Source organism: Ilyonectria robusta, assembly GCF_021365365.1.
Source record: "Ilyonectria robusta strain PMI_751 chromosome Unknown BGZ61scaffold_5, whole genome shotgun sequence".
Taxonomy (NCBI): Eukaryota; Fungi; Ascomycota; class Sordariomycetes; order Hypocreales; family Nectriaceae; genus Ilyonectria; species Ilyonectria robusta.
In genome coordinates this window covers 2,207,396-2,226,006 of record NW_025764439.1, presented here as the reverse complement: position 1 = coordinate 2,226,006, position 18,611 = coordinate 2,207,396, and the positions used below count along the sequence as shown (strand labels likewise).

General features: G+C 53.6%; 6 protein-coding genes across 6 annotated transcripts; 5 read left to right on the top strand and 1 right to left on the bottom strand.

The window, feature by feature from the left end:
* Positions 1 to 1,406: 1,406 nt before the first annotated feature.
* BGZ61DRAFT_385904 (bacterial alpha-L-rhamnosidase-domain-containing protein) lies at positions 1,407 to 4,546 on the top strand. The gene has a single exon (XM_046242730.1). It carries the CDS (start codon positions 1,545 to 1,547, stop codon positions 4,185 to 4,187), a length of 2,643 nt encoding a protein of 880 aa, XP_046107955.1. The 5' UTR covers positions 1,407 to 1,544; the 3' UTR covers positions 4,188 to 4,546.
* A 791-nt stretch (positions 4,547 to 5,337) lies between these two features.
* Positions 5,338 to 7,256, top strand: BGZ61DRAFT_530050 (Alpha/Beta hydrolase protein; the record flags this gene model as incomplete). The annotated part of the gene is made up of 5 exons (XM_046253501.1): positions 5,338 to 5,734; positions 5,784 to 5,836; positions 5,980 to 6,486; positions 6,542 to 6,725; positions 6,784 to 7,256. 5 exons carry the CDS (start codon positions 5,338 to 5,340, stop codon positions 7,254 to 7,256), a joined length of 1,614 nt encoding a protein of 537 aa, XP_046107954.1.
* A 1,025-nt stretch (positions 7,257 to 8,281) lies between these two features.
* Positions 8,282 to 9,841, bottom strand: BGZ61DRAFT_346252 (general substrate transporter; the record flags this gene model as incomplete). Its single annotated transcript, XM_046239856.1, has 2 exons — positions 8,282 to 9,647; positions 9,711 to 9,841. The coding sequence occupies 2 exons, from the start codon at positions 9,839 to 9,841 to the stop codon at positions 8,282 to 8,284; spliced, it is 1,497 nt and encodes a 498-aa protein (XP_046107953.1).
* Positions 9,842 to 10,417: 576 nt separating this feature from the next.
* On the top strand, positions 10,418 to 12,757 carry BGZ61DRAFT_447159 (uncharacterized protein). Its single transcript, XM_046245299.1, has 3 exons — positions 10,418 to 10,758; positions 10,815 to 11,690; positions 11,754 to 12,757. The coding sequence occupies exons 1-3, from the start codon at positions 10,529 to 10,531 to the stop codon at positions 12,634 to 12,636; spliced, it is 1,989 nt and encodes a 662-aa protein (XP_046107952.1). The 5' UTR covers positions 10,418 to 10,528; the 3' UTR covers positions 12,637 to 12,757.
* A 133-nt stretch (positions 12,758 to 12,890) lies between these two features.
* On the top strand, positions 12,891 to 14,747 carry BGZ61DRAFT_447158 (uncharacterized protein). The gene is made up of 3 exons (XM_046245298.1): positions 12,891 to 13,364; positions 13,429 to 13,811; positions 13,867 to 14,747. Exons 1-3 carry the CDS (start codon positions 12,972 to 12,974, stop codon positions 14,690 to 14,692), a joined length of 1,602 nt encoding a protein of 533 aa, XP_046107951.1. The 5' UTR covers positions 12,891 to 12,971; the 3' UTR covers positions 14,693 to 14,747.
* A 683-nt stretch (positions 14,748 to 15,430) lies between these two features.
* BGZ61DRAFT_586375 (Six-hairpin glycosidase-like protein) lies at positions 15,431 to 18,235 on the top strand. Its single transcript, XM_046256443.1, has one exon. The coding sequence runs from the start codon at positions 15,467 to 15,469 to the stop codon at positions 18,020 to 18,022; it is 2,556 nt and encodes an 851-aa protein (XP_046107950.1). The 5' UTR covers positions 15,431 to 15,466; the 3' UTR covers positions 18,023 to 18,235.
* The last annotated feature ends 376 nt before the right edge of the window (positions 18,236 to 18,611 follow it).

Here is an 18,611-nt window from a genome sequence, read left to right as displayed (position 1 = left end):
ACTTTTCAGCGAATGGCAACATGGCCGCTAACACTCTCTGATGGGATATATGTTCCCACGGGAACAAAGTTGGAGCTGCCGACCGCTCAGTTGATGTTCATGAATTCTTTTTTTGGAAGATCTACAAGTATTCTACGGGTGTAATTTCTACCGGCGGCGCCAAGCTGGTGAAACCAACACCCCTTACACGAGCGTTGGGAGACCTAACCTCGGATTGGGCGTCGGTCGACGTGCTTGCCCAGGCCGATTTCTTGCGGATGTTGAAACCACGATAATTATGGCGGAACTCCTTATTCAGTATGAGATAAAAGACTCAGAAGGACAGGGACGCCACAACATCATTGAGTTTGAGGTAATTGTCTTCCTGACTCGGAGGCGAGAGTTTATGTGGCAGGAAATCTCGTAATAACTGTTTGAGCTGTTTGATCTGGAATCTTTAGTGCCAATGATGACTTTCGTCCTAGCATGTCTTGGAAATAGAGTCTTCACTGTCTCATATGAATGCAGCACAAGGCTGAGCGAAATGATGTGTTGTGTAAAATCTCTTCTTGGCGCTCGGGATGTGAGGCTTCACTATGAGCAGACGGACTTGTAGTAGATCGTTTTTTTCTTTCACGGTGAAGGACCTGAGCGAAAGTAAATTCTGTTATGTGTAAGGCTGAAAAGTAAAGCTTAGTTGGTCATCGTAAGTTCTTTTTGAAAGGCGGATATACACGGATATTGATAGCACAACGAAGTGTGAGTCTTGAAACAACAGAGATCGAATTTCTAACGTTTAACCCCATTACTGGATTATTGTCATATGAATCCTCAGGGTTTCCTCTGGAGCTTGCTTCACAATTTCCTTCATCAATGATCCTATTGTGCTCTTCCCTTGACACTTCCTGGCTCCTGGGGAAACTAACTGACTAGCAAGGAGTCTGGTCATCGGCCCGAAGCTCCCGATTGATAAGCCACGGTAAGTGAAGTATCTCTCCCCAAGTAAGAGTAGATGGAGGTAAATTGCCCGCATCTTTGCGCGTGACTACACATCCCAGACCAAAGCTAAGATTATATGTCCCCAGAATATCGCCATTAAAGACGACAGTTGTCACTTATTGCCACAAACTTAGCAACCAACTTTTGGTCAATTCTGCATGGGACAGAAAATGTATACAAGGCTTGCCCTAGACCCGAGGGGGGGGGGGGAAGAGAAGAGACAATTCGCCCCAGTATTAGACAGTTACAGTTAATAACACTCTCCACCATGCCTTGCTCGGCGGCTAGTACTATCTAGTTACACGTGGATGAGCCAATCCCAATTTGTAAAGCTGCATAAGCTTCGGGGCTCGTCCCCGATGGGACTGACTGAACCCCACAGACCTGCTACTCCGCTCCTCCTGGCTCCGCATGATTTGGAAGACCACAAAACGGCAACGTGTTTCGGCAAGCTACGAGAAGATACATAATTGAGAGAGGCGACGGTTGCATCTCCCCACAGTTATTGAGAAGAGACACATCTGATCATCCTCGCCGAGGTCAGCTGGCCCGACTAATTAGCCGACATGGAGATCAGGAGCCTGAGAGTTGAGCACTACCACGAACCAACAGTCGTCGCCGAGGACAAGCCACGCATTTCCTGGTCATTTGAAGGGTCGAGCCGCGGGTGGCGTCAGAAGGCATATGAGATTTCCATTCAACGACGTCTCCAGGATGAACCTGAGATATTCGCTGCCGCTTCCTCGCAATCACTCTATGTGGAGTGGCCTTCACGGCCTTTGGACTCGCGCGAGATTGCCACACTGCGCGTTCGGGCGCTATCTGGAGATTCGGTTTGGACGCCGTGGTCGCCTTCTCTGCGAATCGAAGCCGGGTTGCTGAAGCCGGACGACTGGCACTGCTCCCTGATCCAACCCACAACGAAGCGAGACAAAGATGCGCCTCTTCGTCCGGTGCGCTTCCGGCGACTCTTTCATGTGAAGGAAGCACCACACAGCGCTCGGCTTTATATCACCGCTCATGGACTATACGAGGCCTTCATCAATGGGAGTAAGGCTGGGGACCATGTGCTCGCCCCGGGCTGGACTACTTACGACCATGAGCTGTCGTATCAGACCTTCGACATCTTGCCGCAGTTGCAAGTAGGGGCAAATGTGATCAGTGCGGAGGTCGCCGAGGGCTGGTATTCCGGCAGACTGGGATTTGCGGGTGGCCAGCGAGATATTTGGGGTTCTTCGGTTGGCTTGTTCGCCCAGCTCATGATTACTTACGACGACGGAACCATGGAGATTATCGGAACCGACAGCAATTGGACGTTCAGTCATGGCCCCCTACTCCAGGCCGAAATCTACGATGGAGAGGTCTTCGATGCCAGGCTGGACCTCCCAGGCTGGAGTGAGCCGTCGTTTGTGGAGAAGAACTGGCAGACAGTCGGGCTCGGCAAGCTGAACCCTTCCATCTTGCGGGCACCTGATAGCCCTCCGGTGCGTCGGATGCAGGTTTTGCCTGCACAAACAAAGCTGCAGTCCCCCAAAGGAAATGTCATACTCGATTTCGGACAGAACCTTGTCGGCTGGGTGCGGTGTGAACTTTCCGGTCAAGAAGGACATACGATTCGGCTCATTCATGCTGAGGTCCTGGAGAACGGCGAGTGTGCTACTGCGCCGCTTCGCGACGCCAAGTGTACGGATACGGTGATTTTGTCCGGAGAGCCTTTTGTTTATGAGCCTCGATTTACATTTCACGGCTTCCGCTATGTCCAAATCGAAGGCTACACCTTCGACGAAATCAAGCTCGGGAACTTTTGCGCCGTGGTAATTCACACATCCATGTCTCGAACGGGTTGGTTTGAGTGTTCGGACCCTATGCTGAATAAATTACACGAAAATATCGTCTGGTCTATGAAGGGCAACTTCGTCTCCGTTCCTACGGACTGCCCGCAAAGAGATGAGCGCCTCGGATGGACTGGAGATTTGCAGGCCTTCACGCCGACGGCAACCTATCTATATGACACCGGTGGTATACTGAAAACTTGGCTCCGCGGACTAGCTTACGAGCAAAACGAAGATGGCACCGGTGTACCGCCGCTGTTCACACCTGATATCTGGAAAGGGCGGCCGAACATAGCATCTGCAGTCTGGGGGGATGCAATCATCAGCGTACCATGGGACCTTTACCAAGCTTCTGGCGATACGGCATTGCTCCGCAGTCTCTACGCAAACATGGAAGATTGGTTGAAGAGGGGAGTGAAACGAGACGAAAACGGCCTTCTATGGGACCCCGATCATTCTCAGCTTGGAGACTGGCTTGAGCCTACTGCACCAGCCGATGACCCAGGCAATGGACCGACGGACGAGATTCTCGTATCAAACGCATTTCTCATCCGCATGACAGATCTCATGGCTTGTATCTCACACATCTTGGGTGATGACCAGCAGAGTGAGCTGTACAAGAAGCAAGCAACCGAGCTGCGTATGCAATTCTCTCACTCTTACATCACTGATAAAGGAAGGGTTGTGTCAGATACACAAACGGCCCTGGCGCTGGCAATCCATTTCTCCCTCTTCCCAACCACCCGTCAACAAGATGCCGCCGCCGCGCGGTTGGTTCATCTGATAAAACGCAACGCCCGCTTCAAAATCGCCACAGGCTTCGCAGGGACGCCCATCCTTGGACATGCCTTGAACAAGATCGGCCAGCATCAATTGTTCTACCGGATGCTCGTGCATCGGAAGCCACCGTCCTGGCTTTACCCTGTGACTATGGGCGCGACGACCATCTGGGAACGCTGGGACAGCATGCTTCCCGACGGCACACTGAACTCGTCCAACATGACGAGCTTCAACCATTACGCACTGGGCGCCGTGGCGAATTGGATGCACTCCACGATCGCGGGTATTCAGCCCCTGGAGCCCGGCTGGAAGAGGATACGCATCGCTCCGGTACCAGGAGCGACGCTCTCGTCTTGTCGCGCTCGGTTTCTGACTCCTTACGGCGAGCTGGAAGTTTCGTGGGAGCTGAGAGACGGTCAACTGCATCTGACAGCCCGAATCCCGGGAAACACAGAAGCAGAGATCACGCTCCCAGGCGCAGAGCCTCAACTTGTGGGATCTGGGACGCATGTCGTTTCTCATGCTTATTCTCCGCCTGACTGGCCGCCGCTGCCTATTTACCCTCCATTTGTACCGCATGATGACGACGAGCCTTGAGGGGAATGTATAGCCGGATGGCAGTGACTGCGGGGCAGGAATTACTTTTAGCTTGAAGACTCTTGGTTGGAGATGTATTTGAATAGATACGAGACAGGTCGTTTTGAACTTCAGCCTTTTTTTTTTGTAATCCCAATGGCTTTTGATAGGTTTGTTGAGTTTGGCCAATCAGCAAGACTGATCTGCTCATCATGCACGACAGGCGAACTACGCCGCAATGTCTTATGAAACACTCTCAACCCGTAACTCTGGAATCAGTCAGGGGTAACGGATAGTGGCGATGACTCGGTTTATTTCATCGCGGATGAAGTCCAGGATCTACACGTCTTTACTGCCGTTGTCTAGCCTCAGCAATCGATGATAGGTTGATTCACTTGCGTCGCTGAAGGGAGGATAAGCAACATGTAATGTGCTTCGTAATTTTTTTCTTCTCTTCAATTACTGAATTGACTCCTTCTGCTGCGTCTCTCCCGATGTAGCATAGATGTAACGCCATGTCGCACGGATGTCTGACGTTTTCTGCCTTGCAGGATTCGTCATGCGTTCGACCGAGTCTGGCAATCGATTCGACTCGAATCTCCAGGAGGCGCACAATATTATGTTAAGGGGCTAAAAGGAAAGGACGCGGGTTCGGCATAGCACTTGGAGCTTTCGTACCTGTACAAGCAGGTTGACGGAAAGATACTAGTCTAGACGGGGCAAGTAAAACTGACTACTCCGGCCCTGTCGGATCATACGAATAGCTCGCTTGATCTTATCATGCGTTCCACGACTAAATCGACTAGCGTGCTCCCATCATGCCAGCTCCCCTAGCGTCCCCGAAGCGTCCGGGGTCACAGGCACCCGAAGTGGAGATACTCTTCAAAGTTACGCCCCACGCGTCAGTCAGATTCATGAGGTGTGTGTTTTCTCAATCTAGGTTGCTAGCTAAAGCAGAGAAATGGGCGTCTCGGGGGAGATCGGCGGTGTCGTTAGTTGTCTTACACAATAAGCCGTAATTGGGACGCCTTTTGAACATGGGTCCGGCAGCTGAGTCCCACTAACAGATACATAAGCACCTGGGCATTAAGTTATAAGGATCGATGTCCAGAGCGTCTTGGACTGCGGCGTTTATTGCTCTGTAGGTGACAACGAGTTTGAATCAAACATCATGAACGGCTTCCATCCAGACGAATTCGAGCACCCTCAGCTGGGCCGACTGGTCGGCATAAGGCGAAACGAGCATGTCGTACAGTTCCGAAGTATCCCATTTGCGCGGGCTCCTGCACGGTTTCGCCAGGCTAGATTGATAGACGAGTTGTCGCCAAAGCAAAAGTCATGCACCGAATACACCTACGCCTGCCCTCAGGAGGAACAGTCCATGGAGGTCTTTGGTGGACCGCTCCCAGGGGAGGACCAGCGCCGCTACGACGAGTTCTCGTGCCTCAACCTCACCATCACAGCACCCGCGGAGCTTCTGGAGCCTGGGTGTACCAAGAAGGTGCCCGTGATGGTTTATGTCCATGGGGGAGGCTTTGTGGCTGGGGCCCATTATGGCGGCCCTCATGGTAAGCCGGTCTCTGTCCAGCTCCACGAACCAGTCTTACCCTAGCACAGATATGACACCAATGGCTACCCTAGCCTGCCAGGACTCTAAACCGGTGATCATCGTTAGCATTCAGTGCGCCCATTTCTTCCTCTGCCATAACCCCGCTGACCCAAAGAAGCTATCGACTTCACTATCTCGGATTTCTGGCCTGCCAGGCAAGTAACTACATGATTAATCACGGAAGCCAACTCTGACAACGCACAGGACCTCATTGACGAAGCAGCAAAATACAATGAAGACCCTTGCAACTTTGCGCTTTATGATCAGCGACTGGCCTTCCTTTGGACCCGAAAGTACATCTCCGGCTTCGGCGGAGACGTTAACCAAGTGACTGCCTTCGGAGAAAGCGCTGGTAGTGCTTCGCTGTGTTTTCACTTGAGCTCAGACGTCCCGCTCTTCAACAGAGTGGTCCTCCAATCTGGCACCGCGTCCACCATCAGTCCCACTCCATGCGCGAAGAAGGAGGAAGAATACCTGGCGCTCCTTGCGTTCTGTGGCATCAACAAGGACGATCCGCAACGTCTTGAGAAGTTGAGGGAGGTGCCAGCTACAAAGATTGTCGAGGCGACCACAGTACTCATGAAGGGTGCCTTTTCGCCACTGGCCCACGAGAGTTTCTTTCCAATCGCGCCGAACTATCTTAACTACGATCGGATTGTAGCGGATTGCCCATGGGTAGAAGCTGTCATGGCCGGCGACGCCATCTATGAGGTCAGTGACTCTGTGCACAAAATATCACCCTCGCCTCATCACTCACGGAATCTAGGGCTACCTCTTCGCATACAATCTCAAAACAGTGCACATCGAGGACTTTTGCAAACATGTGGAAAGCATATTGGGAGCGGAGAAGGCCCAGAAAGTATTGCAATTGTATGATATATCTGCAGGCATGGACCCCAACTTGTTCTGGACGCAGCTGTGCACCTTCTGTGGCGATGTCATGTTCTCCCGTAAGTGCCCTCGCCGCTACGATATCCTTTCCAGTGGAACTGGTCTAATTGCGAACAGTGCCCTGCCACAAGCTGTTACAAACAGCGACACGAAGCCGCAAGCAGGTATACCGCTACACTCTTTCGCTGCGCAACCCTTTCCCCGGCTCCTTCTTCTCCGGCGTTTTGGGCCACCATTTCATTGAGCTTGCGTACCAGTTCATGACGTTGATGGATCGTTTCCCGCTCCAGAAGCAGCGCGACATCAGCATCGGCTTCGCGCGGAAGTGGACGGCATTCGCCTACGGAGAGGAGCCGTGGGCGCCGTACATGTTGGCCGATGAGACGATAGCGGTGGCCGACTCGCGGGAGGGCTGGGTGGTGCGGACGCGGGCGGAGGATATGGAGAGTTCTGCGGACGATGAGGGCGGGCAGCGGCGCTACGCCAAGTGGGAGGCTTTGGACGCGGTGTTTTGCGAGTTGGGAGACGGGGCGGTGGCAGCGGTCACGGCCTTGAGTTTCCCGACGTTGGTGACGCTTGCTAAGAGCTGAGAAGGAGTGGCATTGGTAAATTGATGCCTTTTGCTGTTAAGGTCAAGAGATAGATAGCCAAGGTATTTTCTCACTGTCTCTTTCTTTGTTTTAAAGATAATGGACGAAGAAAATATTTGAGATTTTTACAGTTGTTACATCCCAGCTTTTGCGGACGGCCCTCGTGACCGTGCCCTGCCTATCTAGCCCAGGATGCTATTTATATCAAATTTGAACAAAGAAAGAACAGAGTTCCCAGGTACTGCAGAGGTGTGCAGAGATTTCTCCTTCCGCTTGCACTGGTCTCGTAAGCTCGCCGAGGAGAGTGTACGAAGTCAATAGCTCTTCAGGTTTCAATATGGTTTGGCTACTTAACATCTATGTATGACATTCTCTTGGGACTTTGCTGTTGCAGGTCAACCGATGTGTAGCAGGTCAGTTACGGCCGAGCATCAATTTTGAGACAATTCGAGTCGGATGAACACTTGATTGAGACGGGCACGAATACGGTGGCATTCTAGGCAAGGTGCGCAAACGTGCAACAATAGAATTCGTGAATTGCAGCCTGTGTATTTATAGGGCTCCAGGTTCTATATTTACAGAGCTCTACCCACTATACCCCACTATAATATGTGATATTTCTAGTGGGCTGTCGTAGCTACAACCTGCAAGCTATATCATATATTATAGTGAGCTATGGTGGGTAGAGCCCTATCAATATACAACCTGGAGCCCTACAAATATAGACCAGCAATTTGCGATTTCCGATTTCCGATTTTTCTTGCATTTTTGCGCAGTTCGCCTAAGGTGTCACCGTACGCGAGCGAGCCCCCAATCGCAGCCGGCAGATTGATCCGCAGTCACGCTAATGCAAGAAATTAACATCCATGAGGTCCTGCGACAAGTCCCCACGGGCACTTGGCGCAGCGTTTGGGTGGTACAGCGGATTCAAAGCGAACTGACTTTATTCTCTCGTGACTAAAATAACAAATATCAAGGCGTGCAGCGTGCAAATAATTGGTTCTGAAATCCGTTTCTCGACAAGGCTACATCTCAATCGGGACGCTGCCGCTGGAGGTCTTGTACTTGCGGAAATCGCGAGTCTTGACCTTGTTCTCAAACATCTCATCGAGCTGCAGATAGGTGCGGTTCTTCATCTCCGGCAGCTCAAAGAAGAGCACCACACAGGCGATGATACAGAGGCCAGAAAAGAAGAGGCCGGTTTTGCCGCCGAGATTGCCCTCGTCCGAGTTGAACATGTAGGGAACGAAGACGTTGAATGCACACGAGGCGAAACCGTTGAAGACGAAACCGATAGCGTTGGCCTTGGCGCGCAGCCTGACAGTCGAGGTTTCGGCTGCAATGACGGGGATGACAGGGCCAGCGCCGAGGTTGAAGAAGACCATGACCAAATTGATCATGACACCCATGTACCACAGGGCGGCTTGGCTCGAGTAGAAGCCGGCGATGCCGATAGAAAGCCAGACCAGCGCGAGGAAGGCCGTGCAGCCGATGATGGAGCGTCTGCGGCCAATATAGTTGGTCAGAACCCAGGAAATCATGATGGCGGCCAGAGACAGGCCAGTGGCAACCTCGAGAACAGTGATGGCGTTGGTTGGGGAGAGGCCAGCGATGATCATGAAGTAAGTGCCGTTGGCGACGAAGGTGAGGCCGTGGAATTGCTGGACGATGCTGGCGTAGATGATGATGCGCAAGCGGCGCCAATTCTGGCCTCGGAAGCATTCCGCCCAGGAGACATCGTCGGCGTCCTTCTGCTCCTGTTTCTCGTGCTCCAGAGTGGACTGCAGAGAAACCATGGCAGCCTCGACCTTGGTGGGCCCAACCAGTCGACCGAAGGCTTTCCGGGCCCCCTCGACGTCGTCGCGGCGGAGGAGCCAGGCCGGAGACTCGGGCACCACAATGGCCGAGACAAAGGCAGCGCCGGCCATGGCCCATTGAGTGGCGAAGCAGACGCGGTAGGACTTCATCTGGAAGCCATTGGAGATTTCACTTCCGGCAACGACGGCGGCAATCAACTGGCCCAGGACAAGCTGGAATTGGAACAAGGACAGAGACACGGCTCGCAGCTTGGGCGGCATGATTTCCGAGTTGTAGACCAGGCACGTGGTGGCCATCATGCTCAGACCAATGCCGATGACGATCTTTCCGGCCAGAAAGGCGCCGCGGCGGTGGTCCATGTTGTCGCTCAGGTCGCAGGTGAAGACGACGGCGATGCCGGCTGCGGTCATGGCGGCGCCGGCCATCATGGAGAGCTTGCGTCCGACGCGATCGGCGACCCAGCCGTTGATGAGGGAACCAATCATGAATCCGATCTGCATGGAGGCGTTCCACAGAGACAGCCACATGGACGGTAGGAAGAGACTTCCGTCGTGGAGGTCGCCGAATCTCTGGCTGGGCGGGTGCGTTAGAGGGTTTTGAAGAGCAGTAGGGTCCGGAGAGAGTGTTACAACTTACAGAAAGGCCGGAAAGGCAGTGACGACGCCGACGATGATGATGTCGAAGCCAAAGGCTAGTGGTCCCATGGCCATGAGAAAGCTGCAGATCATGGCCTTGGGGTTATCTTTCAGAGCCTGCTTGAAAGACATGGTGGTGGAGTCGTGAGGGTTGGCGAAGGGCATCTTGTCTCCCTTCTCCACCATGTCGACTTCAGGCTTGTTGTCCTGATGCATGGCGATGATTGATGCTGTTGGTTGCTAAAAAGGGGGAGCAGAAAATGTCGAAGCGAATTGGTGTTGATGGGGATGAGAGACGTGTCTTCTCGAGGTAGAAGTGTGAGCTTTATATATAAGTGAGTCGTCTATACCCAGGCCAGTTAGGAGGAGTGTTTGAAGAGCGACGGCGAACGGCACTGCTTGCCAAAGTTGGGGTAGGAGTCTCGTGTCACGTAGTACGTACCTGCCTCGCGCGGTAGTGACAGTACCAAGGTAATTAGCATGCGGGGGTGGAGATGGGGAAGGTGTTAAAAGTATGGGACCCGATGGAATCTATGCATTTCATGGGCTTCATGGGCTTATCATGTGCTATAGCCTAATAGGGATATCCCACTAATAGAAGGCGCGCTAGGGGTGCGACGGGGAAGCGGGGCATCGCGTCTCGCCGTCTGCAATAAAGTTATATCTCGGGGAGTATCCCCGACGCCTTCGACTAGTTCCACCTGCAACCAACAACCACGCGTACTGGATTCTCCCGTTTCGCCCGTTCCTGCGCCGAACCGGCCGTTTCTCCCCCGAGCGGCACTCGAACGCCTTCTTCACGTGGACGCCCCCCGAAGCATGGCAGCCAGCAACGCGTCGCCGGCGTCCAGAAAGCGCGCCACACGCCCGGATGCCGGCTCGTCCGCGGGCCCCGGTGATGTGGCCCCGGATGCGCCCACCACGCGGACGGGGCTCGCGTGTGAAGCGTGCAGGCTGCGCAAGACTCGCTGCGTTGGGTTCCCGACGTGTACGTGGTGCCAGCAGCGCCGGCAAACTTGCGTGCGAGGCCAGAACAGCCAGACGAGTCCGTGAGTGAGCCTTGAATCTCTGAGATTGGGAGTCTGGACTAACACCCCTCGACTAGTCTGGACGAATGGGGCAATCAGATTCTCGACGCTCTCTCTCTAGCAAAGAATGAGATCCTCTCCGCATCACGCGGGCCAGGCGATTCCTCTAGCCAATCGCCCAGCAATGCCCCGGCCGCGAGACTGGACATCGGCACGGATCGGCATTCCGTCCTGCCGATCCAGCAGTGGAGTGCTAGGCTCCAAACCCGAGGCCAAGATGGGTTCATCGCAGTGCCAGGTGCAGAGTCTATCCTGGAGTGGGATGTACTGAGAGCTCAGCTGCCAAACCCACCCGAGGACCGCATCCATGCCAGGGACGCTTATGAGCCGGAGAGAAGCATCCAATCCAAGGCCAGCGCCGACACATCCATCCATAACCTCCAACGCTTGCGGCAACGCTTCGAGCGCAAGTTCCTCACTCGATATCCCGTCATCACCAGACCTCGCCTCGCTCGCTACATCCTTGACGTGGCTGAGAATGGCGGCGACTGGACCGCCGAGTCCTGCCTCGTCTTTCTAGTCTGTGCTATCGCTTCGTTATGCGACTGTTTAGCCGTCGACGGAACTCCCCCGACCGCGCACTCTACTATGCATAGTCTCTTTTCAGCCGCCACGCCTAGTGCGCCTGCGTCACGCCAGTCCGCATATCAGTACTGGACCATGGCGAAGCGGAGACTCGGCTGGGCGCTGGACACACCTGCCGGTCTCCTCACTGCGCAATGTCTGTGTCTAGCGGGCTTTTGGCATTTGCAGAACTGCGCGCCAACCAAGGCTCGCAACATGTTCCACCGGGCTGCCGAGAGTGCGAGCAGCCAAGGGCTCGGTCCCAACATGATGGGTGAAGAGAGGGTGCTTGCGAGTTTTGTGCATCTCCTCTGCACTGATCTGTTCCAGTAAGATCCTAATCCCTTCACATCGATCACGGTAATGCAATAGCCCTGCTTAAATTGATACAGACGTCTAGATATTGAGCTGGGACTCTCTCCGCTTGGCGGCCGAGGGGTCGTTGACAGTGAGATCCCTCCAGACTACTTGAGAGATGCGCTCCTTGCCAGCCCGCCCAACAACGACCTTCTAGTCGGGGACTCCGTTCCCAGCATAATTGCAAATCTACAACAGACACATTCCATCCGAAAAGATGTCAACAAAATCTTGACTTCCACGCCGTCAATCTCCAGCTGGCACGAACTGTATTCGCTGCTTGATCATGTTGCGGATTGTAGATCGCGACTGGACCATCTGGCACACGCCAGCACGCCGCCCAATATAGATCCCCAGCAGCCTCAGCCCGGACAAACACCCCCTGCTGCGGCAACCCAAGACATTCGCCAGAGAGAGCTTGCAGCACTCGTATTGCGCATGTGCCTGCACCTCCACCTTTCGCCGCGCCTGCTGCAAAGCCTAAACTCCAGCGCTGGCTCAGCACTTCACTCGCACAAATACATCCTGGATGAGGTGGCAGGTCTTGCGGGTGAGTGCATCTCACTGACGGCCCAGGTCCTGCGGCTGCACCTTGACGAGTGGCAGCGCGAGGATCTCTGGCCAAGCCAGCCATCACCACCCCAACTTGCCACCGCCGAGCCATCATGTCACCATCTCGAAGCGGAGCTGTCGCATCGGTTCGCGTACGCGGGGTGCCTGGCGCTGCTGGCGGCGCATTACGCCAAAGCGAGAGCTCTTCGTGGAGAGGTAGAGTATGCCCACTGTCGTACGCTGACGATGCCCGTCGAGTGGCGGGACCTAGTTCGGGGCCATGCCATGGTGTTGTTGTCGCAAGAGGAAGGGAGCAGCATCTGGCGGTGCGGAAAGGTGCTCAGCGGCTTTGACATGGGATTCTGATCTATATGATATGATGGACTTGAATTATGTATTTCATATTCCTCAGTATATGAAAACAATAAAATGAAAGACGAGGATAATGTGCTTGTCAATTCGACAAGAACTCGGTAGATTCTCCAAGACTGGGTTTTTAGTGAACTCCGCCAAAAATACGCTAATTCGCTCCCACTCCGGGCCCATGTGATCTCAAGGACAAGGGTCATGATGTGCTAATCGCCTAATCATTGTCCTGAGACATCAACTCAAACTGCAATCGCCAACCCCCCTGCTTTCATTACAGCTCTCTTCCCACAATCCTTGCTCAGCTGCGGCGTTCTGCGGTCGGCACCCAACCCATGTTTCCTCCATCCAGCCAGCATAGTCCTGAATCGGCGCGGTCATGGTGGTTCTCATCCGTCGAGTCTACGCTGGCCTGGCCGAGCCTGCGTCCCTACCATCTCTTACAGGTGCCTCTGACGTCGATTGTCGATATGGACGACGAGACAGACCCTGTAGGCCTCCATGCCGATCCCCGTTGTGCATCGCTGCGTCTTCCTCCGCATCTTAACGGCGCGCATGCCCCGTCTCGTGGAGCCCTCGACGACAAGGCAGAAATGACGCGGCTTGTCGACGAGTTTATCAAGCACATCCACGCCAAGCAACCTTTAATTGATACCCGCCTTCTCTACAGCCAGATCGCACTGGTCCAAGAGGAAGGTCTTGGCTGGGATGCCGCTACGTGCCTGCTGGTACGTTGTGCATCTACATCCCCCAGCGCCTCTAGCCGCCATGGTTTGCTGATGGCTAGAACAGCTGATTGCCTGCGCGCTGGGCGGTATCTGCACGCCGTATGACAACAGCCGGCTGGAAGACTATTCGCAGCCGTCAATCGACGCCGAGCAGTACCTGCGCAGCCGCGAGTACTTCGACGCCGGCCGCAAGAGGCTTGGCTTGGTGATGGGCCATGCGAGCATCACCGGCGCGCAGTGCTTCTTCCTGACCGCCGGCTACTACGTGACCGTCTTCAAACCCTTGGCGGCGTGGAGATGCCTGAACGCGGCGAGCTTGATGTGCAAGAACGTCTTGATGAAGACGGTGGGGGAGTCGGCCATGATGAACGACGCCCTCGGAAACGCAAAGGAAGTTCCGGATAATTCGTATCGTAAATTGTTCTGGAGCTGCGTCAAGACAGAGAGGTTCGAATCCACCTTATTGTTCTTCATGCTGAGTCTCCTGCTGATCTATCCGCAGAGAAATCGCCACGGAGCTCGGCTTCGAGATCGCAAACCTGCAGCTCATCCAGTATGAAAGCCTCCCGTCGCTCATGCCCGACTCAGAGCCCTACCTGGCGGGCGAGATGGCCAAGTTGCGGCCGTCCCACCCTTGGACGCCCGGCGTGTCCGACGGTCCGGCTTTGACGGCCGCTCAGCACGAGCAGAGCTGGTTCTACTATTTGACGGACATTTCACTCCGCAAGCTAGAGATTAGAATCGATGCATTCTTTGCAACTGAGCAGGTCAAGCAACCGGAGCCGTCCGTCGAAGCCCGCGAATCATTCTATCGAGACATCCTCGTCACCCTGTCGGATCTGGACAAGCAAATCGTCGATCATTCCTTACATCTTCCGGACTCCATCACCCTGGAGATGGACGAGTCCGGCCACTGCTCCGACGACTTGCGAGAGTACCTGCGGCTCCGGATGGTCATCATCCGCCACACCTTGAGCAGGCCGGCCCTCCACTTCATCCTCCACGGCAACCTCGACGAGCTATCCGCAGCGCTGCGAGCCCAGGCGGCCGAGATCGCCAACAAAGCGCTCCAGATCAACGAATACCTCATGATCCACGGTTTGACTACGCACCGCCATCCTGGGACCTGGCTCGGCATCCGCTACTGCGCACGTGCGGCTTTGGAGCTCATTGCCACAGCGAAGGCTTCGGTGCCTGATCTTAACCTATCTCCGTCGTGGGAGCAGCACATGCAGAAATTCAAGACTGCGCTTAGGTATTGGGGTGCTGAGAGTGCGGATGCCAGGATGTATCTTCAGTGGATTGTGCGGTTGGAGTCACCGGCTTAAGCTGGCGATCTGGTGGTAGTCTATTATGTAGAATTACTTGATGAGTATAGTCTACACTTTTGAGTTAATTGCTCTTTTTTTTTTAGCAATGTGGTCCGTTGTTAATGTGTAAAACATATTTTCTCTCGACAAAACTCGGGTGAAATAGAACCGAGAGCAGGAGTCGTCAAGTTCGGAACTCGGAAATACAGTGGCCTCCGTCAACTCCCGTACATCCGTAGATTCCAGACCCCAAGGCGTGCGGTCTCTTCCTCGTTTCGCCGAGGCCAATTCGGCACATGCTATCCAGCTAGAAAGCTATGAAAAGTACGGATTCTCCCTAAAGATGCGGTCCGATGATCCGTTAGGTAGCTCTACAAGTCACGCCGTCATTCATACATTTGTGGTTCCACAAGCCTTTAGAAGGTCCTAGCCAAAACCGGGATCGACGTGCCATGCCGAACGCTCCTGAGACTACTGCAGACTAACTTAAGATCCATGCAGAGCCCAAAATTAGCGACCTCGGCATACAGCCGCCCATGGCAAATGCGGAGGTCATGCGGGATGCCAGGCCGGCAATTCAGATCCCAGAAAGAGCGTGGGGCTGACCACTCTGTGTCTTGTCTGGGCTCTAACCTAACTGCGTTGGTGTGCTTCGCCGAGTTGTGGGTAGTGGGCTGCTTGCCATCGACGCTTTAGGCTATTATTTAAGACCCGGATATCACGCGTTTTAGTCCTCCGCTTCAAGTAGTCTACCTCGCAGTAACTTGCAACTTACCCTCGGTTTCTTGCCCCATGTCTTCCATGAACTTTGACTCAACCTGGATATGGCATCCGGACTGGGTTGAAGATCCATCCTCGTCGTATGCGGGTGGCTTCGTCAACTTCAGAAAGGAGGTCGTCCTTGATCACATCCCCCAAAATCCCGTTAGAATACAGGTCTCGGCCGATACCAGGTACAAGCTCTACATCAACTCTCGCTTTGTCCATGCCGGTCCGGTCAAGGGTGACCAGCAGGCCTGGTTTTTCGACGAGTTGGACATCCAGCCACACCTGCAACCTGGCACGAACCATGTCGCTATTCGTGTGCTGCGCTTCTACTACGCCAGCCGGTTCGCTCCAAGTTTCCCAAGAACCCCCTTTCCCGGACTTCTCGTCAGGCACGTTCCATCAGGCCATGCTGATGTGCGGACCTTTGACATCCACACCGACGAGTCTTGGGAGACAAGCATCGACATATCAGCTAGGTTGCCCAATGACATGAAAGATGATGATTTTCTTCACGTCTTCGAGGACATAGATGGGCGGAGTTACCAGTATCCCATATGGGTGTCCGCAGTCTCGCACAAGTTCCTGACCTCGTTTGGGCTCACCACACCATGGAGGCTATCACCGCGGTTGATTCCATATCCGCACCTGGAACTAGCTGCCCTCAAGGCTGTCCACAACATACGCAGTTCTGTACCTCGCTCATCTTGGGAGAACATACTTCTGCAGCCGCAAGAACAGAATGCCGACACGAGTGTCTTACTTCCCGCTGGCACTGTACATCATATCGAGCTCGAGGTCGAACATCACACAACCGCCTACATGGCCTTCCAGTTTTTGAGACCAGCAGCTGGTGGAAGCAGCTTGTCCGTCACATACTCTGAATGCTACGAGGACGAGCCGGTTCAACTGCCATATGTTCGTGCAAAAGGTGATCGCCGTGACACCTCCAAGAGCTTATTCGGGCCCAGAGACCGCTACGTCTTTGTTGGGCCTCTTGAACCCGGTGCAGCCATAAAGCACTACGAAACGGAAGAACATGAAGAGTCTTTTGCTCCATTTCACTTCCGTACATTTCGGTTCATGGCCTTGGATATCGAAGTTGCAAGTTCTGCGGACCTTGTCCTCCAGCGGATCGACATCACCAAGACAAATTACCCTCTACAAGTAACTGCAGAATTCAATCCGCCAGCCGATGCTTTGTGGGCTAGAGATCTATGGACCGTCAGTCTTCGGACCCTTATCAACTGCATGCACGATTGCTATGAAGACTGCCCTTTTTACGAGCAACTACAATACGCAATGGACACGCGAAGCTCTGCACTCTTTACTTATTATGTCTCTGGCGATGACCGCCTCGCTCGCCAGGCTATCATGCAGTTGCATAATTCCTTCCAGCCGGCGATTGGTCTGACAGCCAGTCGTGCACCGGCGCATCATCTCCAGATTATCCCTCACTTTTCACTATTTTGGGTCTGCATGCTCGTAGACCACTACGACTATTTCGGAGATGCGAGCTATATCAGCAAGTTCCTGTCAGTGAGCCATGCCGTCTTGGAGACATTCAACAGCCGTATCGACGCCGAACTTGGCCTAGTATGTAGTGTTGAGGCCCCAGATCAGTGGGACTTTGTCGACTGGGTCGACGCGTGGAAACCCTTCGGGATCCCACCGGCTGCGCGAAGAACTGGCTTTCAGACGTTTACCAATTCTCTATATGCCTACACTCTTAAGCGTCTGGCTGCGATGCTGAGTGACATTGGCCGAGAAGATCTGGCAGGTACATACAACACGCGAGCGGATGCCATCGTACGAGCTATTCGAGATCATTGCTTTGATGGTCATTATTTCACAGACGGCCTTGCAAAACAAGCTGAGTCGACAGACTACAGCCAGCACAACCAAGTGTGGGCAGTTCTATGTGGAGCAGTCTCTGATGAGAGAGGCGCGAGTCTTCTGACCCAGTCACTGGCCACTGCAGAGACGCAAACAGACCTACGCTCAGATTCTGACCCAACAGGAACGAGGTCGATATTGAGCTCACAGAACCGGATCTTCACTCCTACGTCCACTGCAATGTCATTCTACACCTTTCGAGCTTTATCACAAGTCGGAAGAGGCGTTTATGACGCGCATTTCAGTCGCCTTTGGGACCAGTGGCGGGCTCAACTAGCGCAAAATGTCACCACCTGGGTCGAAGACAACGTATCTCAACGCTCCGACTGCCACGCCTGGGGCAGTCTGCCGCTCTACGAGTTTATGGCCGAAGTCGCTGGAGTTAAGCCAGCCGCGCCAGGCTGGGCAGCCGTCTCCTTCAAGCCTCGGCTCAAGCTGTTCCGAACATTAGACGTTAGGGTGCCAATAGGAGGAACGCCGGGGTCCAGAGTTGCCAACGTACGATGGACCACGGACGAAGGAAATGCCAAAGTGAAGGTGACCCTGTCCGTAGAGTTCTTGCTCGAAGCAGGTCTGGATAGCGATATAAAGTTGCCTATCTATGTCAACCTGCCCGATGGACGCAGTGAGATAATTCACGGTCCCGGGATGGCCGAGTTTGATGTTGATGTAGCAGCAGCTCGATGAACTCGAGGATCTCTACAGTAATACCCCTGGTCTATTTTGGTGTTATCTTGAACTTCACGGGACTTGGTTGGTTGGGTGTCTTCAAGCGGAGGTCAAGGTACAGATCATTAAAGTAGAAATACACAAGTTTAGACTGTGTTTAACAATTGTGTTTAATTGAGGAATTAGCCAAGTTCGGAACTCTTTTGAATGCAATGGCTGTACTTGTTAGTGAAGGTAGTATAAGGGAACACGACACAGAGACGGAGATCGAATTTGCATCGGGGTATAGCGCAACAATGTCACATCCATTCCCCGTTCAGAGCATTCAACAGCGGCCGCTACTAGTCCGCCGAATCCGGCACCAACAATGATAACCTTGAGTGGTCGGGGTGCTCCATCTTTGTCGATTGACCTGATGTTGAGATATTGTAAGAAGATCCTCTGTCTGAAATGAAGGAGTGGTGCCTTGATATGAATACGATGCGTCAAAGGCTGGCAAGTGAGGCCAACAGCTTAAGGCAGACCTGAGACCAGAACCGACCGGCATCCTGAACTACTATGTTCACAGTTCCATCAGCCCTTTGAAATATGCCGCGTCTGCTTCTTC

Coding starts and splice junctions, on each gene's coding strand:
- BGZ61DRAFT_385904 (XM_046242730.1), top strand. CDS start 1,545: ATGGAGATCAGGAGCCTGAGAGTTGAGCACTACCACGAACCAACAGTC.
- BGZ61DRAFT_447159 (XM_046245299.1), top strand. CDS start 10,529: ATGGCAGCCAGCAACGCGTCGCCGGCGTCCAGAAAGCGCGCCACACGC. Junction 10,759..10,814: donor CAGAACAGCCAGACGAGTCC/GTGAGTGAGCCT, acceptor CCCCTCGACTAG/TCTGGACGAATGGGGCAATC. Junction 11,691..11,753: donor CTCTGCACTGATCTGTTCCA/GTAAGATCCTAA, acceptor AAATTGATACAG/ACGTCTAGATATTGAGCTGG.
- BGZ61DRAFT_447158 (XM_046245298.1), top strand. CDS start 12,972: ATGTTTCCTCCATCCAGCCAGCATAGTCCTGAATCGGCGCGGTCATGG. Junction 13,365..13,428: donor ATGCCGCTACGTGCCTGCTG/GTACGTTGTGCA, acceptor TGGCTAGAACAG/CTGATTGCCTGCGCGCTGGG. Junction 13,812..13,866: donor AGCTGCGTCAAGACAGAGAG/GTTCGAATCCAC, acceptor ATCTATCCGCAG/AGAAATCGCCACGGAGCTCG.
- BGZ61DRAFT_586375 (XM_046256443.1), top strand. CDS start 15,467: ATGTCTTCCATGAACTTTGACTCAACCTGGATATGGCATCCGGACTGG.